Source organism: Juglans microcarpa x Juglans regia, chromosome 1D (genome assembly GCF_004785595.1).
Source record: "Juglans microcarpa x Juglans regia isolate MS1-56 chromosome 1D, Jm3101_v1.0, whole genome shotgun sequence".
Classification (NCBI taxonomy): Eukaryota; Viridiplantae; Streptophyta; class Magnoliopsida; order Fagales; family Juglandaceae; genus Juglans; species Juglans microcarpa x Juglans regia.
Genome location: NC_054594.1, coordinates 28,469,763 through 28,483,755, shown reverse-complemented (window position 1 = coordinate 28,483,755; position 13,993 = coordinate 28,469,763). Strand labels below are relative to the sequence as shown.

At 37.7% G+C, this 13,993-nt stretch overlaps 1 protein-coding gene across 3 annotated transcripts in view; it reads left to right on the top strand.

Annotated features, from left to right (window-relative positions):
• LOC121264857 (U11/U12 small nuclear ribonucleoprotein 35 kDa protein) overlaps nucleotides 1-13,993 on the top strand; it is a 29,667-nt gene that overhangs the window by 13,613 nt on the left and 2,061 nt on the right. For 2 of the 3 annotated variants that reach the window (XM_041168185.1, XM_041168176.1), the window contains 3 exons: nucleotides 1,051-1,121; nucleotides 12,688-12,778; nucleotides 12,858-12,933. In XM_041168185.1, the coding sequence (XP_041024119.1) occupies nucleotides 1,051-1,121; nucleotides 12,688-12,778; nucleotides 12,858-12,933 (238 nt within the window). The remainder of the gene's footprint in view (nucleotides 1-1,050; nucleotides 1,122-12,687; nucleotides 12,779-12,857; nucleotides 12,934-13,993) is intronic. The other variant, XM_041168191.1, reaches the window with a different exon arrangement.

The following is a 13,993-nucleotide window of genomic DNA, read 5'->3' as shown; positions in this document are numbered from 1 at the left end:
GGGACATTACTGATTTTTACACCATGCTTTATGCTTTAAACATAAAATGTGGAGGGGAAGATAGATTACTTTGGAATCAGTTTGGCAATAAGAAATTCTTGGTTAGATCTTTGTACAAGGTCTTGGCGTCACATTCTTCTACTAACTCCTTTCCTTGGAAAAATATTTGGAGATGCAAGGTGCCTCTTAAGGTGGCTTTCTTCGGGTGGTTGGCTTCTCACAGGAAAATTCTTACCATTGATAAGTTCAGAAAGCATGGTATCGTTGCAATGGATTGGTGCTTTATGTACAAAAGATGTGGTGAATTGGCGAATCATCTTCTCCGTCATTGTGATGTGTCGAAGGCTTTGCGGGATGAGGTCTTTGCTAAGGTGGGAATTGCTTGGTTGACGCCCAAGAGGGTGGTGAACTTTTTGGTTTGTTGGAGAGGGATTCTAGGAAATCGTCAAATAGCAACCGATTGGAAGATGGTACCTCTTTGTCTTATGTGGTGTATTTGGAATGAGAGGAATGGGTGCTGTTTTGAGAATAGAGAACGATCGGTGGAAGGGATTAGAGCTTTCTTTTTTCATACTTTGCTTTGGGCTTCGGTTATTGTAATGTTTTGTACTGTTTTTCAGGTTAGCTTGTAATTAGGTGTCTTTCTCTTGTACACTTCTTGTGTATTTGGGCTATACCTAATTACTTGATTTAATAAACTTCTTATAAATAAATATATTTCATATCTTTGAAATACATGATCATGCTTGTTAACTGAAAATGATCTAGTTATTATGTTTTATTTTTAATTGGTAAATGTCAAGTTAGGCTGAATATTGGAGGCATCTTTCAAAGTCAATTTGTAAACATGTACATAAAATGTGGTAACTACTTGCATAATTGTGTGGTTTTTCTGCTTGGTTTCTATTGAATTTCATGTGAATTATTTCTGAAATTTTATCTGCCTTTTCTAAAGTAAATAATATGGTAATTTATGGACTTGTTTCTCTAGAGAACCTTGTGTACATATGAGGAACCTCTTGATAATTTGCATGCTACATTGTCTTTCAGTTACTGGTGCTTCCCGTGGTTATGCTTTTGTTGAATATGAGACAGAGAGGGAGATGCGGCGTGCATACAAGGTGCTGGAACACATTACTAGAGATATCTTGCATCTATCTTTGTTTTGAAAATAGATGAAAGTTTCCAAAATATGAAAGCATTCATTCGTTTGACATTACGTATTAACCCAAAATTTGAAACCACATTTTTTAAACTTCAACTTAGTTTTTCAAATTGGAACCCATCTGTCTGGTCTATCTAATGATATTAAGAAGAGTCTTCATTTCATTAAAATGCATTCCCTTTTAAATTTTCATCTATTAGGAGATGGGGTGAGTAATTTATAGATTCTAATGTTAATTCTTGATCTGGCTTCATGAGATTCTTGCATATTTTTTATTTGTGTCCCGCTTTCCCATGTCTAATCAAACTAGGTTGGTTTTTATTGCCTGTAATGGAGAAAATATGGTATTATGGTCCCATATCTTTTGATGTTGTTAGGGGTGTAATCAGTCCGGTCTAGTACTGACGCCCGCTTGCCCGGGGGGGATTCAAGGACCACTATTTTAAATACCGTACCGCCCACTGGTTCAGTACATGTATTCCCTTCATTTCGTACTGGTCCAAATACCGACCGATATTTCGGCCTGTACCGGCTAATAGTTCGGCCTTTAATTTTTTCTTTTTTCTTTTTTTTCATTTTTTCAAACTACAAGCTCATTTTTTGACCTCCAATTCAGACTAGGCTGTTGATATAATTTATATATATGTATTTATATATAATTTATTCATATATAGACTATTATTTTAGAATATAATTTATATATATTTATATATACAATTTATTCATATATCAACTATCCAGAAACGGTACACGAAACGGTACCGGTACCAAAATATTTCATTCCAGTGCCTTGACCGGTATGGCATCCGGTACGGTATTCAAAACATTGTCAAGGACTCTTTTTAGTTATCGGTCCAATTGGTCCATATGAGCTAGGAACATTTTTTTCTTCTTTTTTTGGCAGATAAATTAATACAAAAAAATTAATTAAATCTGTAAAATTAAAATTAAGTGAGCTCTTAAATTTTAACATTTATATATGTCTAATGAATAATTGTAATTGACCATAGATACTTCATACTTACTTGCAACTTAGGTATCTTACAAAAAAATTTACTTAATTACTTAATTACTTAGGTATCTTTGCATATAATATTATGAATTTATGATTCATCATGATTCATATAATATATTAGTTAATTGATAACAGAATAATAAGTATATATATTTAACATTTTATATTGCCAATGGTGATAGGTTAGATGAAATTACATAATTCACTTATATAACTACTATATTAAATAATATATGAATAATGCTACTTTGCCCTCTCATTTTGACTGCTCGTGTATTTAATTTTTTTTATTAAGGAAGTGACTATTAGTGTATTGATATTTTTTTTATTTTTTAAAAATGTTTAAATATGTTAAAAAATGTCAAAAGAAAAAATGAAAAAAATATAATACATGAGTTTTGCCTAGGCGGCATGCCTAGTGGTCACTGTTGGACGGCAGCCTAGCATTACTCTAATATATATAATTTATAAAAAAGATATTTAAAAATATATATGATTATGACTCAGTCAGTTTAATCCGGTCCGGGGTGAAAAAACCCGACCCCGAGACTGGACTGATTACCAAAATTTCCCATCTATTAGGACCAAAACCAACCAAACCCCTAGATGTTGTGGGGGGTTGATCAAGTTCCCTTTTCGTGTACATTTATCTAAATTAAGTGCTCATTCGGCCTTCATGGGCTTGATTGATTTGAATGTTGTGATTCAGGTAGAAGCCCTACATTAAACTTATTTATGTCTGTGGTCATGAAGAAAAGAATGTATAACTAATTTTTAGTGGCTTCGGAGGGATGATGAGGATTATTTGCCCTGGTCTATTGGTAGTACAGTGTCATGAAAAACTTTTGAATAAGTTTGCTGCAAATTGTCAAATAATTATGGGTTAATTGTAGAGTCAGTACTTGTTGGGTTTTCACTTTTTTTCAACTTCCGCATATTACATGGTTGGGTTTCAAAAAATTCGCATTTTAGTCCCTCATTGTATCTCCCATCAGTTTTCTGAGGAGAGAAATGCCATGTAGAGTAGAGATGCACGTGTCAGCCAATCAGAACCTAAATGACAGTAGTTCCATAAAAATATTATTTATTATGGGATCACTGATGTGAGGTAGAGATGTATGTGTCAGCTTTTGATTGGCTCATACGTGGTATCTCTAAGCCAAGTGGCAATACCCCTTGTAGCCCCTTGTAGTTGTGGCAGTTCACTCAAAAAAAAAAAAAAAAAGTTATGCCAGTCTGTTTTTTATTCAAGGCCTTTAACTAAATTTCTATATTGTTGTAAAAAACATTAAATTATCAGAATAATTATTCGGTTGATTACAAAATCAGTCCTTGGGTTTTTACTTTTTTGCAAAAAGCTCACTAAGTTTTCAACTTTTGCATATGCATCCCTAGGCTTTAAGAAACTTGCATTTTGGTCCTTTTGTCTATCTCGTTAGTTTTCCACAGGATATAGTACATGAACTAAAAATAGATGCACAGAAAGGCAGTATAACAACCCCTTCCTAGAGATGGAATGAGCTGCTTCATTTTGTCATACTTTCCCTTTATACATAAAAAATATAAAATCCAACATTTAATGAAAGGGTCTTTTATTAAAAAAAGTTTTTTGTCAAAATATACAAACCGTCCCATTAGTTACACATAAAAACCATAACTATTTACACAGTATGGAGATCCATCCAGTTTGCAAAAATGCTTTCTCAAAATACATAACAAAAAGTCGATCATGTTTATCAAACAGTTTCACAAAACACAATTAAAACTAAAGACTCCATCAACAAGACCCAACCCAATGCTACTAAACATTTGTCTTCCATTGGCCGGTACAGACCATTACGTCTCGTGTGTTAGGGTTAACAGTCTTTTAAACTCGATTCTGCTCATGGCCGTGGGTTGGGAACTGATTAGTCAGGATGGCGCCACTAGGTGCACCACCAATGGAATCAATCCGGCATTTCAATCTATCCCTCTCTTTGGTACCATCATCATTTAGTCGTTAACCATTACGTATTTTCATACATAAAACTTTAATTTCCTTTTTCCTTTCATAAACATTGTCATTATCTTTCTTTGTCCAATGAAATATGCATTTTCTTTGATTAGAAAACATGTACATGATAAATTGCATGATCCCAACCTTGAATATGAATGCTTTATATCGTACTTATACACATTTTTAATTAATAGGATGCTCAACATGGGCTATCTAGAAAGACTTTTACATTATATACATTTACTATTTTTACTACATAGAAGCATTTGTAGAAAAAGAAAGCATTTTTAATAAGAAATATGGTGTAAGAAGCAGGGTCATAGCTACTTACCTCCAAGCTTAACCCTTCGTTCCTCGTGTACTTCAATAAAGCCTATTTGAAAATAAAAATAATACATTAATAACTAATTCACACTTAGCCTCTCTTACAAAAATTCAATTTGTTCTTCTCTTTAAACCCAAGAAGGAAGTATAGCATTTCGTTCACTTTCTCTTCACTTAGACATCAACCAACTTGAGGCAAATTCTCAATCCTTCCAACTTCATTTATGTTACCAATCAAACCAAGAACCAGCCCAACTCATTTTAATCCTATCCTCCATAACATTTATTCCATCAAGTGTAGAAATCACAAACCAGTGCATGACCCTCAAGTTTTGGGACAAGCTGTGCAAATTTCGGTTTATACAAAAAATCGGTTTCTGTTTTGCAATACCATAAATCTTCACTAAACTAAGGAGACACTTGGGGCCTGTTTGGGGTTGTGTTAGTAGTCCTAAAAAGTACTTAACCATAAAAGCTTTTTAGTAGAAAAATTAGGTTGTTTGAATGTTACATATTAAAGTACTTTTTAATCTCAAATAAGCTGAAAAGTATATTTGAGGAAAAGCATCAAAATGATGTTTTTCCTCAAACGTGCTTTTATGGATAATGCGGAACCTAATTTGAATTTTAAAAAGACTATTAATGGACGAAAATACCCATACAACTTTCAGATAATTACAATTTTCAAACTTTCAAGGATATGGTCATAATCTTTATAAAATCAAATAATTTTCATTTCTACCTCAGAAAGCACTTTTTTTAATTTATTTCCAAACAAATGTAATAAGTTTGAAAGTGCTTTAAACATATGGTTACCAAACAGTAAATAACTTTTTAATAATAGAACTTATTACTTAAGCTATAAGCCCTAAAGCTATAAGTTATATTTCTCATTACAATCCCAAACATGCACTTAGAATATTTCAAAATATTTCTGAATAGTAGTGAAATTGTTTGAGTTAAGATGTTTTATTGGGTTTTGGGAAATGAGAGAGAAAGTTGAACAAAAATATTATAAAGTTAAATATTGTTTGAATATAATTTTTGTTTTGAACTTTGAAAAAGTTGTATTGTTTTTTGTATTTTGTTTGAAAGTTTAAGAAAGTTTTAATGATTAGATGAAAAAGTTGAAGATTTGAAATTGAAAAGCGTTTTGTATTTGAGTGATGTTTGAGAAGGAAATATCTGAGAATACTTGTTGACAAATGAGGCCGAAGTCTCCATCCATGGATTGAAAACAAATAGAACCTAATTAATTGATTGAATGAGTTGAGTAAAAGAGATATGCACCAATCGGGTATGAAGGTTTTTGGGGCCTAACTTAGTCTTCAATGCGGAAAATGGATGAAGTGCAGCAACAGTTAGTCCAATATATGTATTGGTTTGGTGTTTCCCTTGGCTGCCACATTGGTTTCTAGCTTGAGGAGAAGGCTCAAAATAACATACTGATCTCTAATGGTTTGACACACAAAATGGACGCTTAAACCTAATTAAAAAGGGATGTAAGTAGAGAAAATGATAGAGTTAAAACTATAGTAGAAACCAAATGGCTTAGAGCAAAGCAGATCAGTATTTTTGTCATTCCTCTTCAAGCAGTAGGTTGAATGAACTTATCTTGTTTCTACCTTCCTTCCACTTGGTTATACACTCAACTAAACAAGTAATAGATGCAAGATGTGAGAAAAAATGGGGTTGAAGAGCACCATGACAGAATCGGTAGCAGCAGAAATTTCAGAACTCAAAAGCAATGTTTACTGCTGTCTTGTTGTGTGCTGTACGAGACCTAAGAGAGGAAGAGGGATGGAGTTTATGCTTTCCTGAACTGAGTCTTCTTCCAGATGAAATCTAAGCTAGGGGTCCACTCTTATAGGTTGAAGACGAGCTGAAAGAGAAGAGGAAAGGGGCTGCAGCGCATGGAACAAAACATAATTTTTTTCCTGATATGTATTGAAGGCTATCGGGTGGGGCTTATTTTTCCTGTTTCCATTTTCCTTCCTTTTGGTTATCCACTCAACTATACAACCAATAGATGTAAGATATGAAGAAAACCTGGACTTGAAACCTATTACCTGGGATGGCAGCACCATATAAATTTAGAGAAGAAAGAAATATGTAGACGTCTGCATGAAGGGCATGAACCTGAGAGAGAGAGAGGAGATGAAGTTAGCACTTATCAGTGATTGAGTCTCTTTCCAGGGTGGTCTAAACCAAGGCACAACACCAAGATGTTGAAGATGTGAGATGAAGGAGTGGAGAGATGGAGTTTCTCGACTGAAGCTTGAGGAAATTTTTTCTCTAGGAAGGAATTGATCTAAAATAAATTGTTTGAGGTGTCAAGGGATGGCTGTTGGGTGCTTCTTACTGAAAGATGGTGGAAGTTTGTGAAAAATATGTGCTAGTTGGCCACGACACGTTGGTTCACCAAAGCTTTGGAGTATTGTTTGAAGGTGGGGGAGAAGGGAGTTCTATACAGCCCATCGGGAAGGTGAGTGGCTTCATAGCACATAGGTCTTCAAAGTCCCAAGGCGCATTCATGGCTCTGGTGGAGTACAAAGGGGGTGGTCGCCGAAATTGCATTTTTATACATAAAGACAGAGATGGAATGGGACTGAGGAAGCTGGCGGAGGTTTTGAGGGAGGCTGGGCGAGAAGGTCACTTCATTGGGTCAGCACCACTAGCGACAATGGTAGCATCTTCTACCCGGTCGTACATGGAGGCTCTCCAACAACCAAGGGTCTTGGACCGTTCTCATGAACCTGCCAGGCTGGGTGCCGGTTCTCACACTTAGGTTCGATTGAGAGGAGCTACAGCGTTGCAACGGTCAAGAAGTGTCACCGCTTCTGTAGGGGCTCAAAGACTTAAGGGTGGTGGCAAGGGAGTTGTCGGTTTAAATAAGGATATGGTGCTTCGGGCTGACTGAGATGCAAAGGCAGTTGAGTGATTTGCAGAATAATATAACTTGGCTGAAACGGTACTAAGGAGGAAAAATGGATGGGGGTGGGCTTGGGTGATGGGCTAAGTGAAGGTGATAGGGGGCCTTGTGTTTTACCAATCAATGTGGATGTTGGTGTGGGCCTGTGCTCATTGTATGCTGGACCCAGTGTGGGCGTGGTCTCGTATGCTGGACCCAGTGTCACTAATGGGTCCCAACAGGCGGGCCGTAGGGTTGGGTTCAAGCCCGTGAGCCAGCCTGGTATCGGGAGTCTAGTGAAGCCTGTGTGGCAAATTAGGCCAAGGGATGACCATGGGCATTCGACTGGCGGGAGACTGGTATCCTTACCGGTAAAAGCACCGTCGACCGTGCGATAGGCCGAGGAGTCTTCGATAGAGCTGCAGATGGTGAAGTTGTGGCGGGAGAGGTGACGACAGAGGCCTCTGCAATGGTACTTCATGGCTTTCTGAGCCAGATAACGCCGATGAGTACCTGGGTGCTGGACCTTTGGTGCATCTGAGCCAGACAATGCTGACGAGTGACAAGGAAGAGGCTACCACCCCTTCGACGATGGCATCCTCTCTTGTAAAGGCTACGCAACAAATGGATGATATGGATGTTACCCTTGACCTTTTTTTAGAGGAAACAAGCAACATGGGTGCAGATGAAGGGTCTTCTAAGAGCCTTATACCAATACAAGGTCCTTCAAAATGGGAGTATGGGAATTTTTCTGAGGGTGAGTTGAGGATGCCGCTAGTTTTGTAGTGGCTTAATAGGGAGGGGGAAACCTTTCCTCTAAACTGTATGCTTCCAGATCAGTTTAATGTTTCGAATTGGGCTCTGCAGAAGGTAAAGGAAATTCAATATTGTGTAGGGATGAAGTGTGAAGGTTTTGAAGAGCAATTTATGGCACTGCTTACAGCCATTGAAGCTGGTCCTGTTGATCCTAAAAGATCAGTTTCTAAAAGATAAGAGGGAGCTAAAGAGGCTAATGTGGTCTCTTAATTATGAGGGTAGTGCAAGTCGTGTGAGATCTAAAGGGAAGGGAATAGCACCTGTTTTATAAAGCCTAAACTTGTTTCTTGGAATGTCCGAGGGCTTAACGAGGCAAATAAACGTATTTGTATAAAAAATTTGCTTCATGAATGGAGGGCGGACATCGTATGCTTACAGGAAACCAAATTGAAATATGTTACAAGAAGAATTGTTAGAAGTATACGGAGCTGTGCATATGTGTGGATTGGGCTTATCTTGCAGGTGATGGGACTTTGGGGGGTATATTAGTGATGTGGGATAGAAGAGTGGTGGAGAGAATGGAGGACTTTATAGGGAGTACACAGTGGCATGTTCTTTTAGAAGTGTGGAAGATTACTTTATTTGGGCCTTTGCTGGTATTTACGGGACAAACTTGGACAGCAATAGAAGTATGTTATGGGAAGAATTAGCTGGAGTATTTAGCTGGTGGGAATTACCATGGTGTATAGGTGGTGACTTCAATGTTGTAAGATTTCCAAGTGAATGCTCAGGAGATAGTAGAATGCGACCAGCAATGAGAGAATTTTCAGAATTTATTTTTAACTTGAATCTGGTGGACATCCCTCTCATGGGAGGGGCATTCACATGGTCAAATAATCATACGTGGTCTAGATCGGATAGATTTTTAGTATCCTCGGATTGAGAAGCTTAGTATCCAAAAGTATGTCAAAGGAGGCTATCTCGTCTGTGCTTGGATCATTTTTCAATTTTACTTGATAGTGGTGGTATCCAAGGAGGGCGTCGGTATCTTAATTTCGAAAATATGTGGCTGAAGACAGAAAGTTTTGTGGACAGGGTTCGGCAATGGTGGTCTTCATATCAGTTTGATGGAACCCTTAGTTTCATTCTTGCAGGTAAATTGAAAGTTTTAAAAAAATGATTTTAAAACTTGGAACACACTCTTTTGGCAATATAGGGGACCGAAAGAAGTCCATATTGGAAGAGCTTCAGGAGCTAGAGAGGACATAGAAGGGCCAGGTTCTTTCCTTGGAAGAAATTTCTCGAAAGTCAGAGGTGGTTACTGAATTAGAGAGGGTTATCTTGCTGGAAGAGATTTCATGGTGCCAAAATTCTAGAGCTTTGTGGTTGAAAGAAGGGGATCGAAGTACAAAATTCTATCATAGAATGACCAATTCTTACAGGAGAAACAATACTATAGAGATGCTGAATATAGAGGGTGTAGCATATACCGATGCCCTTGTTGGTTTTTTTGAACATTTGCTTACAAAACAAATGGGGTGGCGGCCCAAGATTGATGGTTTGGCTTTTGATTCTATTGACCCATAGGACGTCTTGAGGTTGGAGAGGCCTTTCAAGGAGATGGAGGTTCATGATGTGGCAAGGAAAATGGCCAAAGACAAAGCACCTGGGACGGATGGATTTTCTACGAGATTTTTCCAAACTTGTTGGGAAGTGGTGAAGGAGGACTTGATGAAGGTGCTTCAGGAACTGTTCATGGCTGGCAAACTTGAAAAAAGCCTCAACGCTACATTCAGAGCACTAATTCCTAAGAAGATTGGAGCATCGGATGTCAAAGATTTTCGGCCCATTAGTCTTGTGAATGGGGTGTATAAGATCATCTTTAAGGTACTTGCAAACCGTTTAGGGGAGGTGTTGGGGAAGATTATTACAAAACCCCAAAATGCATTTGTATGAGGAAGGCAAATCCTAGATTCAGTCCTCATTGCCAATGAGTGTCTAGATAGCGGACAAAAATTTGGTAACTCGAGGATCCTATGTAAGTGAGATATGGAGAAGGCATATGATCATGTTTATTGGGATTTCTTACTCTACTTGCTTGGAAGGTGTGGGTTTGGGGAGAGATGGTGCTCGTGAATTAGATGGTGCATATCAACAACGAGATTCTCTGTGCTAGTAAATGGTAGTCCAATTGGCTTCTTCAACAGTTCTCGAGGTCTGAGACAAGGGGACCCATTGTCCCTACTCCTTTTTGTCATTGGTATGGAGGCACTGCGCAGAATGACTTCGGCATTGGTTTACAGTGGTTTCATGGCTGGATTCTCGGTGAGTGAACCCTCCAGGGGTATTATTAACATTTCTCATTTGTTATTTGCAGATAATAAGCTTATATTCTATGAGGCAGAACAAAACCAATTGTGGGCACTGAGGGCACTCCTACTTTGCTCTGAAGCGGCATCGGAGTTGAAAGTGAACCTTGAAAAATCAGAATTGATGCCAATTGGTAATGTTCGTAATATCAGACAACTGACTAACACTCTGGGATGCAAGGTGGTTGCCCTACCTATGAATTACCCGAGTCTACTGTTGGGGGCTACCTCAAGGATTGTAACAATATATGATACAGTGATCGAGAAGATCAAACGTAAATTGGCTGGTTGGAAGAGACTGTATTTGTTGAAAGGGGGCAGGATCACTTTAATAAAAGATACTCTCTCTAATCTACCAACATATTTTTTTATCTCTATTCCCAATTCCAACAAGTGTGGTGATCCGGATTGAGAAACCGTATAGAGACTTCCTTTGGAGTGGCATGGGGGATAACTTTAAATTTCATCTTGTCAAATGGAATAAGGTATGTTCCCCACTTCCCTTGGGAGGATTGGGTATTAGAAATATAAAGGTTTTCAATAGGGCATTACTTGGGAAATGGTTGTGGCAATATAACACGGAACTAGAAGCTCTATGGAAGTCGGTGATTGATTATAAATATAGGCCTCACAGAATGGGGACTTGGAAGCATATTAGTTGGGGATGGGAGGTGTTTTTTCGTCATACTAGACTTGTGTCGGGAGATGATTCTAGAATACAATTCTGGAGTGACATTTGGTGTAGAAATAATACACAAAAAAATTTATTCCCCTTAGTATTCATGATTGCATGTGAGAAAGAAGTTTCAGTGGTTGATTTCATGGTAATAGCTAGAGATCAAATACAGTGGAACATCGTCTTTAGCAGGGCGACTCAAGACTAGGAAGTTGGTAGTTTTGAGTTCTTCCGACTTTTGTATTTTGTGAGACTGAGCATCCAAGGAAATGACAAGTTGTAGTGGGCACCGGCTGGTAAAGGCACATTCTCAGTTCGATCGTTCTATAAGCCTCTCACGCAGGTGCAGAACACTCAGTTTCCATGCAAGAGGATTTGGCAAAATAAGGCGCCTCCCAAAGCGACTTTCTTTGCATGGACAACTTCACTCAGAAAGATCATGCAAGAGGATTTGGCAGAATAAGGATCCTCCCAAAACAAATTTCTTTGCATGGACAACTTCACTGGGAAAGATTTTGATGACGGATAATTTGTGAAGGCGTGGGGTGATCATAATAGATTGGTGTTGCATGTGGAAGAAGAGTGGTGAAACTTAAGATCATCTTCTACTACATTGTGATGTTGCTAGAGCGCTATGGGTTGAGGTGTTTAACAGATTAGAGTTAGCTTGGGTTATGCCTGCCACAGTGGAGGCACTTTTGGCTTGTTGGACAAATCTAGGAGCTATTCCACAAATCAAAGCCATGTGGAAGATGATTCATATTTGTATTCTATGGTGCTTATGGCAGGAGCGAAATGATAGGACGTTCAGAAACAAGGAGAGATCTTTTGAGGATCTTAGATCTTTTTTTGTTAGAATGTTATTCATATGGGCCATAGCTATAGATTTTAAAGGTTTAGACCTGAATGATTTTCTTGTTTCATTTTCTTCATCCTAGATAGGTGTTTCCTCTTGTATGTCATCTTGTGTACTCAGGTTATGTATATTCTATTAATACAATTGATTACTTAAAAATAAATAAATAAATAAATTTGTTTGACGTAGAGTTTTCCCTAATAGGTTCGAGTATTACAGGAGGCAGACTTCTAGGAGTTCTTGTTTTTTTTTTTTCTTTTTTGCAGCAAATAATTCATTCATGGGCCATTTCTCAGGCCAAAAAAAAAAAAAAATGAAAATGAAAAAAAGAAAGAAGAAAAACATTGCATTGTGCATTTCTTACATTTTCTTAAATCTTAAGCATAAATCATTCTCTCTCTCTCTCTCTCTCCCTCTCTCTCTCTCTCCCCCCCCCCCCCCCCCCCCCCCCCCCCCCCCCCCTCTCTTCACAAGAAGAAAGTTGCCATCTCTTTTACTTCTTTTCTACAATGATTGAGCCTAGTAGTATATGATGAAGTCTCCTGGCTGCACTCTGCCTGTGATGGTTATGCTAGTGGGAACAAAAAGATCATCTTCGTAGTGTGACTCTACTTTGCAGGATGCTCATCATTCTATAATTGATGATTGTGAAATAATAGTTGATTACAACAGACAACAGTTGATGCCAGGGTGGATTCCGAGAAGGTTAGGTTAGTTAAACATTCTCAATTCTGAAACTCCATTGCCTCTATAGAGTAATTCTATATAATTATTGTTCTCTTCCAACAGGAGGGGGTCTTGGTGGTAAGAAAGAGTCAGGACAACTTCGATTTGGAGGCAGAGAAAAACCATTTCGAGCTCCTCTGTATGCACAATTTCCATATTTTATGTACTTTAGTTATTTTTCCTTCTCTTTTCAATGTCATATCGTCCTTTACTTTCCTAGCTATGATTTTTGCTGCCTTATATTAGTTTGTTAGATAATATTTGTAGGAATTCAACTAGTAAAAAGGTTGAGTGAAAGAGAATTGCTAATCCAGGTCCTGTAGCGAGGAAGAAGTATTGCATCATTTTTTTTTTAATATATTTGATCATGCATCCATTAGGTCTTGAGTGGACAGCCATACCTTACATTGTGCTTGTATAGGGGGGACGAGGTGCCATTTAAGCTAGTGTTCATTGGCAAAGATATAGACCAAAGTTTGAACAAAAGTTTATTTGGATGGGCCAGAACTCAGGAACAGTTGGAAAAGTGAAATTTAAATCAGCATACACAGGGCAGAAACATTGATGATAGGCTGCTAGAAGGTTAATAATATACATGCACATCATCGATGTTTTACACCTTCTGTCCAATGTCAAGATGAAAGTTTTTCCACTGCATAGCTGTATACATGGCTTGTTTTGTGTATTGTTAGGTTTAGGGTTGGCTAACCTTTAGCCAAATTGACTGGGTTATGCAGGCTGCAGATCTTTTTGTTTAGCTCTTGGACCTCATTTACATAAATGTTTACTGATTATTGTATCTTAGGGCTGCAACCTGGGAAGGTTACATGCAATCTGACTTTAGCATGAATTAACCAACGGGCAAGCCTGGGTTTCAGTTTGTTTGTTTTTTCCTGACAATAGCATTGGACTCAAGTTTAAAAACACTGACTAGACTAATGTTGGATCAAGTTTAGGTGGATGCATGGTCAATCTAATTTCACTCAGACCTATTCATTCATTACTTGTAATACATTCAGGATGTGTTACTAAGTCATAAACTAGTGGGAAATGAAGTTACCTTTGTACAGCATGACCCATAGCATTATTATTGAAGATAGGTTATTGTGTGCTTGGATTGCACTTTTTACACCTTTCTAATAGAGATTTAGTACTCATCAAAAAGAATTTCAATTTTGTTAACATCTTGCTGAGTTAAT